The sequence below is a fragment of the Gossypium arboreum genome, chromosome 3 (genome assembly GCF_025698485.1).
Source record: "Gossypium arboreum isolate Shixiya-1 chromosome 3, ASM2569848v2, whole genome shotgun sequence".
NCBI lineage: Eukaryota > Viridiplantae > Streptophyta > Magnoliopsida > Malvales > Malvaceae > Gossypium > Gossypium arboreum.
The window spans coordinates 64,731,757-64,754,268 of record NC_069072.1 but is presented as its reverse complement, the minus strand read 5'-3'; the positions used below and the strand labels follow the sequence as shown (position 1 = coordinate 64,754,268).

At 33.3% G+C, this 22,512-nt stretch overlaps 1 protein-coding gene across 1 annotated transcript; it reads right to left on the bottom strand.

Annotated features, from left to right (window-relative positions):
* Window positions 1–11,641: 11,641 nt before the first annotated feature.
* LOC108465038 (cysteine proteinase inhibitor B-like) lies at window positions 11,642–12,385 on the bottom strand. Its single transcript, XM_017765341.2, has one exon. It carries the CDS (start codon window positions 12,186–12,188, stop codon window positions 11,784–11,786), a length of 405 nt encoding a protein of 134 aa, XP_017620830.1. The 5' UTR covers window positions 12,189–12,385; the 3' UTR covers window positions 11,642–11,783.
* Between the last annotated feature and the right edge of the window lie 10,127 nt (window positions 12,386–22,512).

Genomic DNA, 22,512 nt, shown 5'->3' with positions numbered 1-22,512 from the left:
AACAATGGTATAATTGCCTCTTTAGTCCCTTTAATTATTCTTCAATCTATAATTCAACTTTCACTCTATATGCAATTTAGTCCTTATACCTAATTACTCTTAATTCGAGCAAATTCACTTAAATGAAACCTAATTAACTACACAACTAGCTTCATAAATATTTTTAATTAATATTTATGAGTTTGATTTACGGGAACGAAGTCTCGGAATGTACTTTCTGACACCCCTGACTATTAGGTCATTACATAAAAGAGTGTTTAGTGTTCGGTACTATGTGTGAAATGTTATATTGTCCAAGAACTTTTGGTTTTTAAACTAAGTCCCAAGAGTAAGCTTTTCTATAAAACTCTTTTTTCAAGTTCCAAGACTCTATTTTCAAGTTATGATTTTAAAGTTGTGTATTATGTGTGTTCCTATGTGAGCCTATGTTTTAATATATGTTTTAAAAGTACAATTTTATAAACTGTGGTTTACGAGCTTTTGTGCGAGCGCTATATGAACAAGTGCTTATATGTTGGATATAATGGCATGCCATAGGATTGTGAGTGCTTACCTATAAGCTTTGTGATTTGGGCGTTGAGGCGACATGTGGAGAGATAATGGAATGTCGAGCTATGCGCCATTCACAAGGATATGTTGGCGTACATGTAACACCCCAAACTCGTATCCGTTGCTGGAACAGAGTTACGGTGTATTACCAAAACTTTCAGAATATTTTCAGATAATTTACAACAATTACTATTCACTTTTCAAAATTATTCGTCACGTCCCTAAAATGGACCTTCAAGGCCCAATATGAGCTTTAGAATCGAATCGGGACTTAATCGAGAACTCTAAAAATTTTTCGTGAAATTTCAAATTTTTTTCAAGTTACAGGGCTCACACGCTTGTGTGGTCCAAAGACACGCCCATGTGACCCTAGGACACGCCTGTGTTCGACCCCGTGTAACTCTCTAACTTGTGCCACACGGTCGGCCACACGCCCGTGTACTGGGCCATGTGGTTAAATAAATTCTTCAAAACTAGGTGCAGGTTTCACATGGCCAAGACACACACCCGTCTTCTAGGCCGTGTAGCACACACGCTCATGTCTCTGCCCGTGTACTCAATTCTGAGCATTCTTTTTTCTCGATTTTAAGATGCAGGGGACAAACAGGCTAACTACACGCCAACGTACCAAAGCGTATGGACAAAATAAAGCCATTTCAAGCTTCATTTCTCACCCAAAATTTTTACTAAGTTCCTGCACCAAACTTACATCCAAACACCAACCAATTCAAGCATTAAATTCAAGCAATTTATAACATCTAATATGATATATTGTTACATGCATTCATGCTTTTAATCTTACCTTTTATAAGCATACTCATTTAACCTTTCTCAATCAATCAATAATAAACACATATGTTATCTCCATAGAATAAACTTAATACATATATACATATACCAAAACATAATCATCACTAGCCATTCCAATGTTAGATTACAATAATCATTTACATTTACATGCCAATATAACCAATTTAACCTATACATGCCATTATAACCATAATTGATTTACCATATGTACCGAAATCGGCCGATGGATAGTGTGAGTGATCTCCGCCAAGCTTCCAATCCAACGAGCTTCCGATTTACTATAAAACAGGAAAATAAAACTAAGTAAGCATAAAATGCTTAGTAAGTTCGTATAACATGGTCCTTAACTTACCACTCATTCTATTTTGAGATAATTATTAGATCTATTCTGAAATTCTAAATCAGAAATTAATTCACACTGTATTCATTTAACTTACAACTCATTATCACTTTTCTGAGTTTCACTGATCTGTTGTAGAATCATCGGATTAGCTCTATACTCACCTAAAATTAAGTTATTATCAGACATTACAATCGGTATCCATTGCTTGCAAAGCAAATAGAAATTTTCTATTCAGAATATCTGCAACCACATTCGCTCTTTCCGAATGATATTCAATTATCAAATCATAATATTTCAACAATTCAAGTCATGTACACTATCTCAGATTCAAATCTTCTTGCAACATTAGATACCTCAATTTTTTTATAATCGGTGAATATATAAAAATTTTCACCAAACAAGTTATGTTGTAAGATTTCAATACAAAAACAATAGTTGTCAATTATAAATCATGTATCAGGTAATTCTTTCCATGTGGTTTTTAACTGTCTGCAAGTACAGGCTATTACTTTGCCTTACTGCATCGAAACATAGTTTAATCCTATTTAATAATAATCACTGTAACAACAAATTCCCTACCCGATTCAGGCTGAACCAAAATTAATACTTTGATCAAAAGAGCTTCCAACTGGTCAAAACTTTACTGATATTTATTGGTCCATTCAAATCTTACATCTTTTCTGTAAAAACTGAGTCATCAACGTAGCTATTTTAATTATTAACATTGAAGCTTTGAGTTTTTCCAAAGCCACAACCATCAAATAGATTTAAAACCATAGTACCATAATATGACCGACATTTCAACCGTATAGATAAATGAATACTTCAATATCAAAAATGCACCTCAAATTAGAAGAGGAAAACTGAAAATGGCCCCAATAATAACCAATGCAGTAATATAGTTTCTATGATCTATAATCTCTATCACCAAACTTCACGATCGAGTCAATATTTATAACGGTAATAAATATAATTACCTTCGGCCAATGAATATCTTTCACAGATAAATCATGTTTAAATAATAAAGTAATTGATGTTATCATATGAACCTTATCATCAAATCTTATATCAATCATGATAAATTAGAAAAGCCAAGTATGATAGAGTAATACCGCTGATGAATCAACCGAACTTACAATAATTCCATCTAATATAATTAGCCAGCCTTCCAATATGATAAATATTGCATCTGAACATGAACAATTTCATACGCCTCTGAAAATAATAGAACTTATGGAGTGCCCAGAAGATATTGTTGTAATATATCCGATTATAACAGCTGCATTTGAATATCTTTGCAATTTTATCACTATTCCACTAACTAATAAAGTCATCAATAATCTTACATTATTCAGTTCACTGAAAGAATCAATTCGGAAGAAATTTTTGGCTAATCCGTTCTATAGATATCATACCTGAATAAGTCGATTACTCATGAATTACTTCTTCTTTAACAGTGGCATCACATTTTCAGAAAAATCTTCAGAAAAATCTGATATCTCTTTTAATACCGTCTTTACTTACTAACCCATTTTCAATTCTGAATACATTATTAATCATTCAGCCTTTGAACTCTTTAGTTTCACATTCATGAGTTTAATCCATATAAATCTTGTGAATTTTTATCGTATAAAACTGAACTGGTAAGAGGGTGGAGATCGTAAGCCTCAAAATTTAACTTTCATAATTGCACACATATCACTTAACATTTAGCATTAACATGTTCACTATAAAACATTTATTTCATACCTTTATGAGTCTCGTTTCATCATAAGTAACATTTTTACTCAGGCATGTGAGTATCACTTTTAGCAGTATCCGAATTAGCTCGGTTGGAAAGCATCTCTGTCTAGTTGTAAAACAATTTTCATCAGAGTCAGGAGATATCACACACAGGTTATATAATGGCATGTATTTCTAGACTCCACATATCTTACGTTCAATCCGAGAATTGACTAAACTGTAGCTCTAATACCCCTAAATGTAACACCTCAAACCCGTATTCGTCACCGGAACATAGTTACAGGGTATTACCGAAACTTTCAGAACATTTTCAGATAATTTACAACAATTACTATTTACTTTTCGAAATTATTCGTAACGTCCCTTAAATGGACCATCGAGGCCCAATATGAGCTTTAGAATCGAATCGGGACTTAATCGGGAACTCTAAAAATTTTTCCAAGTTACAAAAGGACACGCCCATGTGATCCTAGGACACGCCCATGCTGGACGCCGTGTTCGGTCTTGTGTAATTCTCTAACTTGTGCCACACTGCTGGCCACACGCCCGTGTGCTAGGCCATGTGGTTAATTAAATTCTTCGAAATTAGGTGCAGGTTTCACATGGCCAAGACACACACCCGTGTTCTAGGCCATGTAGCATACACAGCTGAGACACACGCCCGTGTCTCTGCCCGTGCGCTCAATTCTGAGAATTTTATTTTCTCGAATTTAAGATGCAGGGGGCACACGGCCTAACCAGACACCCATGTACCAGGCCGTGTGTCACACACGATTTAGACACACGCCCATGTGTCTGCCCGTGTGGACAAAATAAAGCCATTCTAGCTTTATTTCTAACCCAAAATTTTTACTAAGTTCCTGCACCAAACTTACATATAAACACCAACCAATCCAAGCATTGAATTCAAGCAATTTATAACATCTAATATGATATATTGTTACATGCATTCATGTTTTTAATCTTACCTTTTATAAGCATACTCATTTAATCTTTCTCAATCAATCAATAATAAACACTTATGTTATCTCCAGAGAATAAACTTAATATATATATACATATACCAAAACATAATCATCACTAACCATTCCAATAGCTAGATTACAATAATCGTTTACATTTACATGCCAATATGGCCAATTTAACCTATACATGCCATTATAACCATAATTAATTTACCATATGTACCGAAATAGGTCGATGGATAGTGTGAGGGATCTCCGCCAAGTTTCCAATCCAACGAGCTTCTGATTTAATATAAAATGAGGAAATAAAACTAAGTAAGCATAAAATGCTTAGTAAGTTCGTATAACATAGTACTTAACTTACCATTCATTCTATTTTGAGGTAACTATGTAAGGCATATTCAATCAATTTGACCTCAAGCCCTACACGTATCCTCGTTACCCTTGTTAGTCATATATTTCGTAATAACATCAAAACATATATGGGCTCAACAACGATCAAGTTTCTAGGCACATATGCTTTCCACAACATGTATTCATTTAATATGTATAAATCATCTCTTTATATTACAAGTATAATTTCATAATAGTTCATCTCGAGTTCAGATTATTTCATGTCAGAACTTTACTCATATCATTCGAAATATCAAGGTCACGAATAGTACACTCAAGGGTACAAATCTATAATCAAGGATGAACATACTCATCAAATAAATTTAATGTACAAATATCATCATCCCATATTACCATATATCAATCACCTCATGTTTTCATATATCAATTGTCATGTATCCTCATTTTCATGTATTTCAGACAAATATGTGTAATAATTCATTTCTTATTCATATATATTCTCATGTCAAGATTTTTACCCGTTGAATTTATTCGGAATATCGATGGATACACAGGTAGTACACCTGAGGTGTACAAATCAGAATCTGTCAATTCATGTCCAATGGTACCCATAAGGTACTATTTTAGAGAGTACACTCTCGAGCCACACATATATATACAACAGGGTTACCAGTCTAGGCTAAATCCTATCTCCAATATATATATACTCAATAAAGCTTAGTCAGGATGACCAGTCCAGGCTAAATCCTTTTTATGACATATGCTCTAAAGAGCTTAATCTGGATTACTCGTCCAGGCTAAATCCAATCTATAACATATGCTCGAGAGGACTTATTTCAGAATTATCCGTCCGCAACAAATGTAGGACCTGATTCATTTCGGGAAATCACATATCCATCGATTTTTCATTTATTCAAACGGGATTTAACATTTTTCAAGCATTATCAAGCATGTGATTATTTCATACATCTATAACATTCATATAATTCAAATAAACACATTCCACATTCATTTCAAGCATATAAGTAACATTTTTATATTTTATCATTTATTGGGCATTATTATTGATCGGGCTTTATCAGATATATATATTTTTTAATGTCATATATATACAATATTTATACAATTTACAAATACAACATTTAATTCAAGCATATAAACATACACAATTTAGTTACAAGAACTTACTTCGACAAATGTTTGTGTACATAAAATCTACTAATCTTACATTTTCCTCTTTTCCTCGTTCTAGCTCCGAATTTGGTTTATCCAGATCTATATGAGTAAATTTAACATCAATTTATCACAATTCATATTCAAGTGGACTTAATTTATATCCTAATTTTGCCCCCAATTTTTTCATAAATTCCAATTTCGTTTCTAGGCTCAAAAAATAAAATTTATGCGATTTACTCCCTATTCCAAGCCTAACCAAAATCTCACCATAAAATTTACAGCACATATATTCTATAAAATTCAAAATTTTTCTTCAATTTTCACAACTTTACATTTTAGTCCCTAAATCATGTTTTCATCAAAAATCACTTTGTAAAAGTTATTTATCTATCAACAACCTTTCATTTTCTACCATAAATTTCAAAATTTCAGCATATTCATCCATAACCTAATTTCCATACTTTGAGAACTTTTCAAATTGATCCCCCAAATAGATAGATTAAGCTATCCCAGTTTCAAAAGTATCAAAATTACTAAAAAAGAACAAAGAAACTTACCCAATTAATCCATGAAAGTTTCTTCTCTCTCTCCTAGGGTTTTCATGTATTTCTGGGGAAGAAGATGAGTAAATAAGATGATTTTTTCTTTTTCATTTTTTAATTATTTTGATTTCCAATTTAGTCCTTAGACTTTTTCTAATTTTCCATGATGAATCATCCAAAAATATCTACTAACTTTTCATTAATGGTTTAATTACCATACAAGGACCTCAATTTTTGAATTCTACAGCTATTTAATCCTTCTAGCTACTAGAATTTTACTTTTTCATTTTATGCAATTTGGTCCTTCTCGTAATTAAGCACATAATCGGTAAAATTTTCTTATCAGAATTTTCAAACGATATTTCTAACATAAGACAAACCATATCATAAAATTAAAATAAATGTTATTTTTAGCTCGGATTTGTAGTCTTGAAACCACTATTTCTATTTCACCGAAATTGGGCTATTACAGTACATGAGAGTGTTTAGCTTATCGCTACACTTATGGGACATGTTAATGACTCTCTAAGTCACAAGTAAAATGCTATAAGGAGATCCACTTCTCTAACAAAAGACAAGTGCAAGTGTTATGAACACATTTTGTGAAACTATTGTTAATAGTACAAGTATAATAATAAGAACAAGCATAAGCACAAGCACAAGTACATTTTATGTTTTAAGTTTTCTTTTTAGAAACAAGCCAAAATTTTAAATATGATTTTCAACAAGCACATCTAAATCTATTTACAAACTTATTTGTTTTCTGACAAGCAAGTTTTGCGAATTGGGTCTCGCACCTTCACAATGAATCCAGCACGCAAAACGATTTTCAAACTAGGTTTCTTTATATTTTAAACTCTGTATTTTAGGCATACTTTAATGTTTTCTAAATACTCACTGAGTTCTTAATGAACTCACCCACTTTTCTCTTACTTCGCAAGAAAGTAGGTCGCAAATGGCAGTGGCGAGGTGCCTGACCTGGGCGAGGCTAATCCCTGAACATATATTTACGAACCTGGGAAAAAGGCGATGGGATTATTTATGTGGGTTTAGTTTTATTATAGTTGCTAATGTTATTAAAACAATGTTCTTAAAGTTTAATTTTATTTCTAGGAAACCTTAAATTAAACCCATGTTAAATTTTTCTTTTCAGTACGAATAAATTTTAATGTTCATTATTTCTCCTTTCATGCATGTCATGTTGTATTCTTTTAATTTTGCCAAAGTATGTCTTAATACTAAATGCAAGTCAGTTGGATTGTGAAATATTGTTTCATGCAACCCTTGAATGTTGCGACCCACAACATGCATGCAAACCCTTAAGAGTGATAATCTTGCTATTTAGCAACCCATATAAAAAGTATAAAAACCCTTGTATGAACGCCTCTTTTTATTGCGATGCTTGTTTTGTACACGAACTCATGATGTTTGTTTATATGCAAACTTTTGTAGTATGTGAACCTCTGATATTTTGTGAACTCGTGTTATTGTGCGAAATCATGTTTTATGTTGTTATGATAACCTATGTTGCCATGCGAACCTTTATAATAACTTCTATGTACTTGGATTTATGTTTGAGTATACGTACCCTAAAATTCCCTATTTATTTCTTTCATGCGAACCCTTAAGTTTCACTATTTAGGTGACATGCAAATCTTTTCTCTGTTTATTTTTGTAAGCTCGCATGATTTACATTCTATGTATGATTTAATTCCGCTGTTGTGTTATAACTTAGCACAGTATATGTTATATATACATGATATGTTGGAGGTTAGGTTGGGAGTTAATGGCGAGTCACTCTGGTGGCTAATGTAGCTCTCCAGATTCAGCTTAAACCAATTTGACTGAGTTTGGCGTGTTACATTTTTTGCTGACTCACCATACCCATCATCCTTGTGTTTTTGGTCGGGTCGCCACACCTATCATCTTTGTGTTTCTAGTCAAGTCCCTACATGCATCATCCTTGTATTTTTGGTTGGGTCACCATATCTGTCATCCTCATGTTTCTGGCTGGGTGGCCACATTCGTCATTCTTATATTTTTTATCGGGTCACCACACTCATCATCCTCGTGTTTCTAGTTGGATCACTACACCCATCATTATTATATTTCTAGCCAGGTTGCCATACTCGCCATCCTTGTGTTATGTTCATAGTCACATTGTTGTGCCCATTATCTTATGAGTTACCCTTCATAAGCCCTCCCCTATGTGCGGAGGCATTATCTTTCATTAACTATTTATGTAATTTCATGCTATGAGAGCCTACGGTAGTGTGATTGACCTCTAAATTAGGTTAACAAATAAACGTTATAACTACGAGCACTCGCACTTTATTTCTCTAGATTAACAGCTATTTTCAAACCAACATTATAATACCACCTTCCGTAAGCACTTGTTCAATATTGCTCATAAAAAACTCAAGCGAAAAGTTACATTTGTTACCATTATTTATAATAATGAATAGTCATTCTATTCATATTTTAACGAATATTATAGATTTCTTAAGTCTAACGGATAGTACACATTTCTTATGTTTTATATCACCAAGGAATAATATGCATTTCTTACGTTTCATATTACCATTGAATGGGTCACGTCTCTTAATTTTATATTGTTAACCGATGGCTTGAAGCTTCTTTATTTTACATTTATAATAATTGCATCTGTGATATACATACAACATGTTTCCATTATATAAATCTAAATCTTTTAATTGACAAATGCGCCACTAGGTTATACATTATACATTTTTGGATTGTCGGGTCAAGGCATACAATCGCTAAATCACAAAGCAAAATTTATACAAGTCCACTATGTATAGAAATGCAATTCGTGAAAATATTATTAAACAAGGTGTGCACGAGTTTCAATTGCCTTACAAGGCATCGTATATCCTCGGGTCATCGAGCCTATAATTTTACCATCTATCTTTTACTTTATTTGCTACAACTACCACCTGGTAGAGGGTAGCCTATAGATAGTCTTGAGGCACAGTCACTTTGTAACATACCTCTTGACTAAGGGAACATTGTTATACCACCACCCAACTGTGACACATGGCGACATGAAAAACAACCGAAGGGATACCCACAAATGACCCTCCACTTTATATCGTCTGGATGGTCAATCAATGATCGACTACTTATTTGCCTCATACCCCAACGATAAGAACCATTAGTCTTAGCCATCCGAGTGGGTCTTCTGTTAAGCCATCCGCTATTAACGGATACACTCTTCTTAAAAAGAAGACCACCCATGAATCATTGTACCCTCCATCAAATCCCTACCTTATCTTGGACTCAATTTGGGCCTCCGTTGGGCCCTCACCTCTCATATAAATACCCTAATATACTACTTAGTAAAGGGATACCTCTCCACACACACAAAACCCTAACACACTAAAATTCTATCCCTTTTCTGCTTGAGTCCCTTCACTTTTTTTTAGCTCGTAGTCTTAGAGTGGTGAACCTTTTTTGACATTGCCCCCTCTCCTCCTTTATCTCTGTTGATATCATGTATCAATGTGTTGTCACCATATTTGTTTGTGATTGGGATGGAACAATAAGTCCACTGTCTTCACACAACAGTATATTATAGATGGTGGAATTCAATTCACTTATTTAGAGATGGGCCCTTATCTCAAATCTTTTCTTTGTTAATGAGTTTATCTTATTTTGCAAAGTTGATTTGGAGCAATCAGGTTTCATCAATCATATTATTCGCCAATTCAACTTTGTCTCAACTCACAAGATCAATGCCCAAATGACTCAAAGTTGTTTTCTCTTCAAACATTTGTGAATCATTGAAAAGTCAAGTTACAAGCAAGTTGGGTTTTCAACAGACAGAAGATTTACCAATTCATTTTTGAAAAAGTTTGGAATCATTGGGGAGTCAAGTTACAAGCAAGTTGGGCTTTCAATTGAGTTTTCAACAGGCAGAAAATTTGGGAAAATATTTAAAGATTCTTGTATTCCAATAACAAATGCCAATACCTTTGTTAGTGGCAGGAAGGTTTACTTGGTAGAAGTCGATTCTATTAGTTATTCTTAGAGATGTTTGGATAGGCGATTAGATATGGTGCAGTACGTTTAGCTTATTTTTTATCTCACCTTATAATATCGTTGCCGTATTTAATCTCACCGCCACATCTATTTTTACACTGACCGTAGATAAACGCATCGCCTATCTAAATCCACCTTTAATTACTTCGTGATGTCTAATTACTTCGTGATGTCGATATACGCAGTTAGAATAAGAAGATAGCTGGAAGCTTTAATTGAGGTTCTACTAATGGATTCCGCAAAATTCTGTTTGTTCAATGGGATAAGTGTTGTAAATGGGGGTCTCCATGTTAGAAGCTGGGAATTCTGATGTTTTCTAGGTGCAAGTTTTGCGCAATAAATACAAGTTGGATGCTGGTTGCCCTAAGAACATTATTCGCGCTAAGTCCTCCTTTGTTTGGCGCTCCCTTTCTTCGGGATAATATTTGTTGGAAGTTACGAGACGGTACATGGGGTATCGGAGATAGGTCCTTTAAAGAATCTTTGTTTATTTCCTTTGGAGATGGATGAGGATGCATCATTAGCCTCAATGGTTAATATAGACAGGAGTTGGAAGTGGGATTATTTTGTGCTTTATGCAAGCATTCAACCACCAAATCTGATGGCTGGTTTAGATACCCTGTGAGTGGCGATGAGTACCAATTCTAGATTCTCTGTAGCAGGCGTTTACAAGCTGCTTTCTCTTGAAACACAAATTCGGAAATATCGTACAAGGAGATTTAAAAGGGGATCCCTCTACCATATTTTCGGGAACACTCAAACAAACAAACTTTACATGATCTAAGAGACTGCCGCTCCACTGCAATCATCATTGGAGCTCACTTTCTGGTGGTGGTTACTTTGGAAACAAAGGAATATGATAATTTTTGTGTTGGAACAAAATATTGATTGAAGGCCTTATGTAGTTGGGCAAGGCAAATTAAGGCTATGATGCTCATGGGGGTAGCCAAGCAAGTTGGGTGGTCTCCTCCGAAGGGAGGTTGGGTAAAGTTAAACAAAGACCAACCATGGAGGTCAGTGGACTTCGGGCTATTATCCATCACTTGGGAGGTAGTCTATAATCGTATAATTCTTTGGTCGTCACCTTATATGACTAATTATTTCTTGCAAAATTAGAAAGTAGCCTTTATTTTTTTTAATTCATCAAGATTACATTTGCGAAATGACAAATTTTCCACGAAAATCACAGGTTAGAACCAACTAAAATCTCGTAAAACACAAACAAAATTACCCTAAAACTCACTCAGCCGAAGGCGAAAAGTGAAGCAATTCCTTGGAATGAAGCCAAGGTTTCACCACAACCACCGATTCAAACGTCTTGCTAAGCTTATTCTCCATTGCTTCGATCTTGAGATAGTATTTTATCCCCGAAACCACCTGTTTTTGCGCCTCTAAAACCTGAGAAAAAACCAACTCCGCCCGTCTTCCGTTACTACTACTTACAAATCCCCGCCACCGCCCCAGGCCGTGGCTCCGGTTATATTCTTCCACCGCGAACCTCCCCAGCTCTTGAACCTCCTCGTTGGTCTTCACGTCGGTTATCTCCGTTCTCCCTCCCACCATCCTTCCGTAACCGTCAACCGCCGTGAAACACAGTGTTATTAGTAACAACAAAGAAATAACCATCAGATCAGCTTTCGCCATCTTTGTGGTGCTTCAGTTTTTTTTCTTTTTTAAAGATTTCGAAAGGTGAGTAATCAATATATTTATATAGAGAAAATTGAAAGAAGAAAGGAGATTGGGGTATGAATAAGGATTGTTCCACACGCAACTTAAGTTGATGGTGATCAAATGCAAGATTTAATAGTTCCTCCCATAGCCGTTACGCTACCAATGTAAATTATAAATGCTACACTACCAACTCAACCATCTAAAAAAGTTAAAAATATTTTTATATTAATTTAAATAATAAAGGTATAATGATTAATTTAATCTTAATATTTACATTTTAATCTTTAACCTTTAAGAGAGTTAATTAAATCATTTACATTTGGATAGAAAATTAATTAAATTATTAAATTTTTAATGGCATTGATACAATTATTTACATAAAAAGTTAATAAAATATTTTAAAAATTAAGAAAAATCTCATAAATTTTTATTTATATTAATAAAGAAGTATACATAGAATATCACATGAATTTTAAATCAAAACCATTAAAAATTAAAAGTTAATCAATTTTTCTATCCAAAAATAAATAATTAAATTAAATTTTAAAATTTGAGAATTAAAATATTTAAAAATAATAAAAAATCAGATCAAAAGTTATATTTATCTTTTATGCCAATAATAAAATACTCGCAATTATATTTTTTTTTTTAAATTCAAATGGTGTGGACGGAAGTACTTCATCTAAAATTCAAATTTATGGAATGGAAGGGCAGCAGAAGCATGAGCGTCGTGCCGCGTATACTAAACATAGGTAAGGGAAAATGAAAATCCTGAGCATTCCAGACCCAATTCTAAGCGTTTTCGTTTATTATTATTTTTTTTTTCTTGTTAAAGAAATGTTGTCGTGTAGCTGGTTTTTAAACTGAGAAAGAAGAATGAACGCAACGTGGGAGTCATTGTTGAATTAGGTGCTGGGTGGCAATGGAGCACAATGACACCTGGTTTTCTTTTCGACAAGTGTCCTTTTTGCCAACCATCCTCTGTGCTCATTCTTCATGTCAATCCTTTTAATTATTGGTGGTTTTTTCATTTTAGTATTACAAATTATTCAACAGTGTTTTTGGAGCAAACAGTACTTCTGAAGGTGACAGTGGATGGTAAATTGACCTCCAACTCGTTCAAATTTGGTTTCTAGCATATCCTCCTATACAACCCTCAACTTAATTTCACACTTTTCAAAAACCTGTATTTTCTTCGGTTCTCAAATAATAATTTAATTTCTTTTAATAAGATTTATCATTTTTAGTATTTATTACATCATTTTCGCTTCACCCACGAGGTGTGGCACTATTGGCCTCACTTTCTGTGACATCATCATTTGTTTCAGTATACGGTATGAATAAAAGATATTATAGGAATACTTTCAAACTTTGATAAAAAAATTTCTTTTAATAAAATACTTATTTCGCCACAAGATAACAATCTTTAAATCAAATTTGGAAAAGTGCTAGTTTACTAATAAATGTAAAACAAAAAAAAAATTTACGAAATTAGGTAGATTGAATAAAAAATGACAGGAATAAATAAATTTTTGAAAAACTTTCTAACTGAAAGTTTTTTCAAGTGATACACAACTTCAATTGGAAGCTCTTTCTATCATTTTTCAGCAAAAGTGCTTCCAATAGGAAGTTTTTTTTCCTAGCGATCACCTAGGCGATTTAATTAGTTGTTCCCCCCTCCTCCACCAACGGTAAAATAATTTATCCTATAAAACTCTCATTTCATTTTTTTTCAATTCAATCTCAACTCTCTCTTATATTATCAAATTATCTCTCAAAGCTCAATTAAATTCTTTAAAAGTTTTTTGCTCTCCCAATTTTATTTATTTAAATTATCTTAACATTTTCCTAAAATATTTTTCTAATACAAAGTATTCATTTTTTTTTTGAAATTATCAATGGCAAAATCTGTAATCTGTCATGATAAGAACCACATTTTCGTCAATAAATAATTTTCTAGAAAATCAGCCACCACTCTAATATTAAGAAGGCGAAAAAAAATTAATAACTAATATTTCATCCCTGCATAGTAGACGGAGTTTCAATTATTAATCCAATTCAATTTTCTGGAATTTGAATATACGATTCGTGTAAAAATACAATTTTTTTTTTAATTTTGGATTAAATTATTATTTAACCTCTCAAAAAATTATTACAAAATAATTAATTAAAAATCTCAAAAAAGCCCTAAACCCTACTTTAAATAAACAAAACACTAACACTAAACCATAATTTAAATAAACTAAACCCTAACACTTAAAAATACAACGCTAGAAAAATTAGGGGAAAAGAACTTCCTGTTGGAAGCGCTTTTGTTGAAAAATGGCGGAAAGAGCTTTCAGCTGGAAGCACTTTTCTGCGTGTCACCTAAAAAAGCTTCCAGCTGGAAGCGTTTTCCAAAAATTAGCCCATTCCCGTCATTTTTCATTTAATCAGCCTAATCCCGTAAATATTTTAATTTTTGACATTTAATGATAAACTAGTCTTGGAAAAGTTTAAAAAATTTTAATTATACTTATAAATCATTTCAGGTCTTTAGAAATATATATGGACATATTTAAATTATAAAACAAGTATTCAAAGTTTTCTAGATTAAAAGGTTGAAAGACACTGGAGTTTTGCTGAAGGTTAAATTTTAAGAATATTTTTATAAAATTATTAATCTAAGTTTTGAACAATTAAAAGATTTTAGAGACAATTTAAATCATTTTGAAACTGTTCGGGATGACTGACCGCATTCCAATGTGTGTGCACCAGGACTTAGAATTAAATATATATATATATATATATATATATATGAATACGTACAGTGTCTGCAAATGTATATGTCAAATTGTAATATAGAGAATTTTACAATGAAATACCGAAAGTATGTCGATAATCGTACTCAATGGAGGTCTGTCTAAATTAAATTAACAATAAATACTAGCACATTAAGCTAAGTCTAGGTGGCTACTACTCTACTGGTCATATTACAGCTAAAAGCTAAAATTGGGTTTGAATGCAAAAATGACTAAATTACATAACTAACAAGCAAAGTAGTAGAAGATTGATCAATGTCCATTGTTGTGGTTAATCTAAAAATTTTTACCAATTAACTAATAATTAACTTAATTAATATCTTTCAGCCTATAATTAAATTAATTAATCGACATAGTCTACTTATCTTTCAACTTGATGGAACTAAACTGGGTTAGATTAATTATCTTTTGAGAAATGCTAATGATATTCCTGCTACTACCCGGAGATTTGCCCCTAAGCTAGAGGACGAAGAATTGATCGTAGTGGTTCAGTTGTAGAAAGTAGCCAACGAAGAGGAGTTGATTCAATAGTACATCTTCCGCATTTTAGGTAAATTTGGCGACAAAATTTCTTAAGGGGGAAAACTGTAACGATTAGAAAGTCAGTGGTGTCAGAAAATGTAGTTTTGAGATCATGTTTCTGTAAACCTAATCTGTAAATATTAAATTAAAATATTTATGGAGTTAGTATAAAAGAATATTAAAGTTTGGTTCTTCAATTTTGCATATTAATTGCTTAACTAAGATACAAGGACTAAATTGTAAAATTATTATCGCTATAGATTTTTAATTGGCCAAAGACTTAGAGACTTAAATTGCAATTAACTAAAGGTCCAAAATGGTAATTAAACTATTTTGTATGAGTTAGTGGCATTTGATGACATCTCTCACTTATGTTAATTAAGGTTAGTTTATTATTTATTAAACCATGTTAATGATAATTAAACTAGCTTAATTATGCCTTAATTAAACGATATAAGACAAAACAAAGAAAAGTCATCATCTTGTTTTCATCTTCTTCATTGGTGTGGTAAGTAAAAGAATGAAAAATCCTTTGGAGAGTTCAAACATCCTGTCCTTGATTAGGTAAAATTTTTAAGCCTTTTTCTTGTAATTTTTATTTTTTGAATTTATGGGTGCTTGATTTAGTTGGTCTATGTACCAATTTGTAAAACTGTTAAAGTTTTTGAAAGTTTTCATTGTTGATTTCTTGAAGAAATTGGTGTTAAATCGATAGATTTTAAGCTTAGATTATGAAAAATAACTAAATTGTAAAGTTTAATTGTTAGTTTTGTTCATAAGAACTAAATTGAATAGAATGTAAAATCAACAGTTGAAATAAGAAATAGGAGGTCCCTATTGAGTAACTATTGTGAAATCAAATTTTAATTTGAGGGTCCATGTAACAGCCCGTTTTCGGTAAAATCAGAACAATGGTTTCGGTACCACAAATCTAATTTCGGAAGAAAAATTATTTTTATATTATTTTTATACCGCCAAATGTAATTAAGGACCCCCAATTTAAAAACCCATTACTCACAAGTACTTAGTACCTTTGTAAACTAGAATACATATTTTACAACTTTTACAATTTAGTCCTTTTGACTAAATTGAGTGCTCGAGCGTCAAAATTTTCGAACGAGATTTTCAAAAAATTATTCTTTAAAATCGTAAACCATAAAAATATAATAAAAATAAAAATTTTCTTCATCGGATTTGTGGCCCCGAAACCACTGTTCTGACTAGGCCCAAAATCGGGATATTACATGACATGCCATAGGATTAGAAGAGTTCAGGGATTTCTTCGACTTCGAGTCGATGAGACACTGGGTGTCAATTTACTACTTTAGATTAATTCGATGAAGCACTCGGTGCCAATTTACTTCAGTTTAGCCGATGAGACACTAGGTGCCAAATTATTACTTCGAATTATCCGATGAGGCACTAGGTGTCAAACTAGTGTGTTTTGGTTGGATCCGTGTATCCGTCCGAGTCCGAGTTATGTTAATAGGGGTAAATAAATAATAAAGTTTTATAATTGATATTGAAATGGCATGGTATGAGAAATAGACGTGAAATAGTGAATTGAAAATAGAATGTGAAATATGTTGCAAATATATGGAATATACGAGTTATATACTCATGAAATGAATATGGAATGGATAATGCAATTGTATAATGAAATGTGAAATAAATTGTGAAAAGCTATTTATATAGCAAGTATGAGAATTGAGATATTGTGAAACAAATTAAATATGATATGGTTGTTGAAATAATTAAATATTAATATGTGTTTATATTTCAATAGCATATTTGAAATTTCTTATTTTTAAATATTCAAATTATAGAAATACCACTGAGTTTTTACTCAGCATATGGTTTTGTTTCCTGTATGCAGGTTAAGTACTTAACTTTTGATAGCCGATTCAGCATCCAACAACGATCCCGAACTCAATTGTGGTGATGTTTATCCTTTGTGTCGGCATGTATCTAGGGTGTCTAAATAATAGTTATTTTGTGGTTTGATCGTAAATGAGGTTGTAAGTTTAATTTTGGTTGGTTTTATACATATAAATATGTGTTTATTTTTGAAGCCATATTATGGCATGGTAAATTGAACTAAATCCAGATAGTTACATGTGAACTTAGTTCTATGTTTAAGTGTCATGAACTAGGCAAATTGATTTAGATTTGGTATGCTTATAATTTGGATTAAGATGATACTTTGATGACTTATTTTGATGATATGAAATATTTAAAATTTCTGTCTGTTTGATTTGTAAACTTCGGTAATGCTCAGTAACCCGGTTCCAGCGAGGGATACAGGTTGGGGGTATTACATTTAGTAGTATTAGAGCTTTGTAGGTTTAGCCGATTCTCAGATTAAATCGAGCTCAGAATTAATTCTAGAGGTACATGTAACGCCACAAAAATCCTAAACTTTCTTTTTCTTTTCAGATTCGATAAAAATTGTGCTTAACATTCCTAGTCAAGTGTTAATTATGTGATAGTAGGTCTTGGTTAAGGTTTGAGTTCGAACTTAGGGGTGAAGGAAATTATGGTTTAATTATTAAAAGAACCATGTTGGCAAGTAGATTGGTTTTTAAATAAATAAATAAAGAATTGGACACAAGAAAGCCTTGTGGTGGAGTGGCAAGTGGCGTCACATGCAAGGCAAGAAGGTAAGGAGTTCAAATCCCTCATTGCTCAAAGGAAGGATTTATTTTTGCTTAAGGGATGGACAGTGGTGGCGTTGGATATGAACTCTGTAGGGAGTGATAAGAGGAGAAATTTGAGGATGGGATTAAGGGGTTATTTGGGAGAAAAATTAGGAGATGAGGAGTGTAAAGAGGTGGAGCTGAATTGGGGATCAGGGGATAGGAAATTTAGCTAGAGGCTATATATAGATGCCGAATGTGAGGTTGCCAGGCTAATGCCGAATGTGAGGTTGCCAGGCTAATGCCGAATTCTCCCTCACCTTGTTGCCAGAAAACACCATTTTTCTCCAAAGATCTAAAAGCCGAAAATCCATTGTTCTTCCTTCTTTTTTCTTTGTGTCGATTTTCCATTCTTCCCTACTCAAGTTCTCTTTTTGATTCACCTCTGGTTTTAAGCAATTTCTACTTCTCTTTGTGCCGAATATCCTCTTTTACCATACAAGTCTTAAGAGCTGAATATCCTCTATGCCGCCATTATCCTTTCCACTCGGTCAATTCTAGTGTAAGTGTTTTTTTCTCTCAATCAGTTTTGCTAGTATAGATCACTCTATCCTCACTTCTTCTAATCGGTTTTGGTAGGATTAGTATTGAATCCCAGTCTTTTGGATCCCTGCCGATTTGCTCCTTAGGTGTGAGATATTGGTAAGTGTTCTTCACTTCGGTAAAGGTTGGCCGAATAGGCTTCAGTAGTAAAGGGTGACATATGATGGATACAATTCACCCAATATGATTTTAATGATAAAGGTTAATACAGATCTGGGAAGTACTCGCGATTAGTGATCAGGGAAAAGCTATTAAGACTTGGCGTTTCAAGTAAGGTTAATGTGAGACTTCAGCTTTTGGTAAAGTATTCGATAAGTATATATGAGTTGATATTGATTATAGGTTCGTGGTAAGGGGGATCGCAGCACGCTTTATTACCAGGTATGTACTTCTACCTTATGATAGCTTGATATAAAGCCGAAGGTCTGTACATACACTGCATACATACAAGTAGATCGACAAATCCTGAAATACTGAAAAGCCGAAAGTTTGGCTATGGTAATCTTGCGAGTGCGCGAACACTTGAAAGAGGGAAACTGGTAGGTTATCTGAGGCCCCATAGGTGATTCCATGAACTTGGGCCATGTTTTGGCCAACCGGGCCAAGATGGGTTAAGTGGGCCCGATGGGCTATTGGGCCCATAATAGGCAAAATTGGCAACTTGATGTTAAGTGATGAAAATTATATGAAAGCATGTATATGAATGTGATTTGGGTCTAATGGGCCATACTAATATGATTTGGGCCTAATGGGCCATATGAATGAGATTTGGGCCTAGTGGGCCATATGCATTATGTAGACTTATTTGGGCTCTGTAAGGGGTTTTGGGCCTAGAATCTGATAACTTTTTAATTGACATAAAACTGAATTAATTAATTGCGATCGTGCATGAGTCATAAGGTTAAGGTGTGGTAATGGGTATATGCATGTCTAATATTGGATCTAGGGAGAGCTTGGTACTTAAGCGATCTTAATGACTCACCTCCTCTTCTCTAGAACCTACCTGGTGCATAGTATCTGTTCACTTTAGCCAACGAGGACTTGTTAACGGGTCAAGGTAAGTAATAAACCTAATAAAAAAATTTACCGAAATGCCCCTAAGGGAAAAAATGACCAAAATACCCCTATGTGTTGAATGTAAGATCTATGGATGTTACATATATATCCGCTACAAGTATACGATATTCTGTTTAAGATACATATGGGTTGGGAATTATGGAACGGAGGAAGTATATGAGGATCGCATGATTGCTTGACAACCGTGGGTCCACCGACGGCTTTTAAGCCCAATATGTGATTGGCACCTTGCTACAATGAAGGTAGTTTCGCAACCAGGCTACCATTGATATGTATCGGATGGGTGGGTCGATATTTATATCCCCATATGATGTGTATCAGGGGATAGAGTTGATGTGTATCGGTTGGATTATTGGGATGGGTTGCACTACATTGCATTGCATGTATGATTTTATGGATTGATGAATGCTTATTACTCGTTGAAGGACGTACACACTGAGTTTTCAAAAACTCACCCCCTCTTTTATTTTTCTTAGGTGAAGCTCAGTAGAAGGTTCGATGTTTGGAGGACTCGGAGGTGGCCAGCTAGCAAGATGACTTGGACTCGTTTTTTTTAAAAGAAAGCATATAGTTTCTAGCTTATTAAGTAATTTTAGACTGGAATGAAATAAGGCCTTCCCTTTTATTATTATTTAGATTCTTATTTTTATGCGTTGTAATTATGAGAATGAGAACATGGGTTTCCTAAACCATAGATTGTTTTTCTACGTTTTCGTAACTAATTTTTAAAATGACAGGCTTTCATAAATCATATGTTTTAAACAAGCTTTCACGATTGAAAAAGAGTTTTTATAAGTTAGTTAAGGTTTCTCATTTTAAGGAAGGGTTTTCAATGAAAACAAGGTTTTCGCTAAAACACTTCAATGTGACGTGCTAGATTCGACCATAACGTCTGGGCCGGGTTTGGGGTGTTACAGTACATGCCATAATTGAGTCGAATTGAGTTGTGATATGGATGCTGATATAATTGTTTTTGTTTTATAGTTGAAAATGTCAAATGATTATAATAATTATGTTGATGATAAATGTTATGTTATACATGTGTATATATGAGAGTCAAATTTTGAGGTTTTACGACTCTCACCCCCTCACCTGTACAGTCTTATACAATGAAATTTACAAGATTTATATTCATTAAGATTACAAGTGTAAAACTGTAGAGTTCAATATTTGAATGAATAATAATGCAGCCAAAGCCAAGGATGGATTAGCAAGTAAAGAGAGTTCTAGAATATATATCAGATTTTTCTGAATATTATTCGGGATATGCAATGTCACTATTAAGGAAGAAGTTATTCACAAATAATAGACTTATTCAAGTATGCTATTTAAAGAATGGGTTAACTAGAATTTCTTCTGAATTGATTTTTTAGTAATTGGGATAGTATGAGATCATTGATGACTGTAGTAGTCAGTGGGATGGTGTTGAAATTGCAAAGATATCTGAATGCAGCTGCTATAATCGAGTATCTTATAGTGATCTCTTATGAGTATTCTATATGTTCTTTTCTTCTGAAAGATATATGTAACTGTTCATTTTCAGAGTTGATTCTTACCGTAAGATAACGTTAGCTAATCATAATGTTAGATGTAATTATTGTTAGTCTGGTTGATTCATAATTGGCATTGCTCTATCTTTATTTGGTTTTCTAATCCAATGTTTAATAGAAGACTTGATGATAAGACTCATATAATGTTATTTTCTTTTTCTACTGGTTAATGCTCTGAATTACCTATAAGCATTTTATGTTGTCTCTATCACAACTATTTCTAGTGCGTATGAGCGATATTCTTCTTCTGGACTTTCTCTGGGATATCATCGATCTTTTTATCATTCAATGTGGTTTTTATTCTAAAAAATTCAATATAGCTTCACATCTTGGATTTTATTATCTCGGTTTTCTTATTATTCTTATTGTTTAGTTTTTCAAACATAGTTCATTTGTAAAAGATATTCATTGGCCGGAGGTAATTATATTTATTACTGTTATACATCCTAGTTCGATCATGGGAGCTCGGTGATATGGACCCTAGATTATAGAAGTTGTATTACTGCACTGGTTGTTATTGGGACTACTTTCGATTTTCCTTTTCTATTTTGGAGTGCACTATTGATGTTGAGGTATTGTTCTATCTATACAGATGAAACGCCGGTCATATTATAGCACTATGGTTTTTAATCTATCTGATGGTTATGGCTTTGGTATAGTTCAAAGTTTCGATGTTTATAATTGAAATAGCTTTAGTATAGCACTTGTTATTATTCACTAAATATATCGGAGTCCAGCATTTGTTGTGGACTACCGTGATATATTTACAGTGATTCTGGTGTGTTACCGGGGGCGGATGTAAAGCCTTCAGGTTTGGCACTTCGTGCCTAGGTGTGTTCTAGATGGATGTTAGCCTACGGGCTAGGCATTTGGTGCCCAGGTGTGTTCTCAGTGTATTTAGCTTGTTTAAGTTTTTTGGATGGTTAACCACATATTTGTATTCGTTATATTGTTCATCGAGCGAATTTCTAATGGTAGTTGACTTGTTATGGAATTATATAAATGTTTGTATGATTTTTTGATATTATTGTGACTTAATATCGAATGATCTCGTGTGATTGAATGGATTAGAAACTCATACATATATATATAAACGCACCCGTTGAAT

What these genes read in the sequence shown, in the direction of transcription:
- LOC108465038 (XM_017765341.2), bottom strand. Translation starts at nt 12,188, where the DNA reads ATGGCGAAAGCTGATCTGATGGTTATTTCTTTGTTGTTACTAATAACA.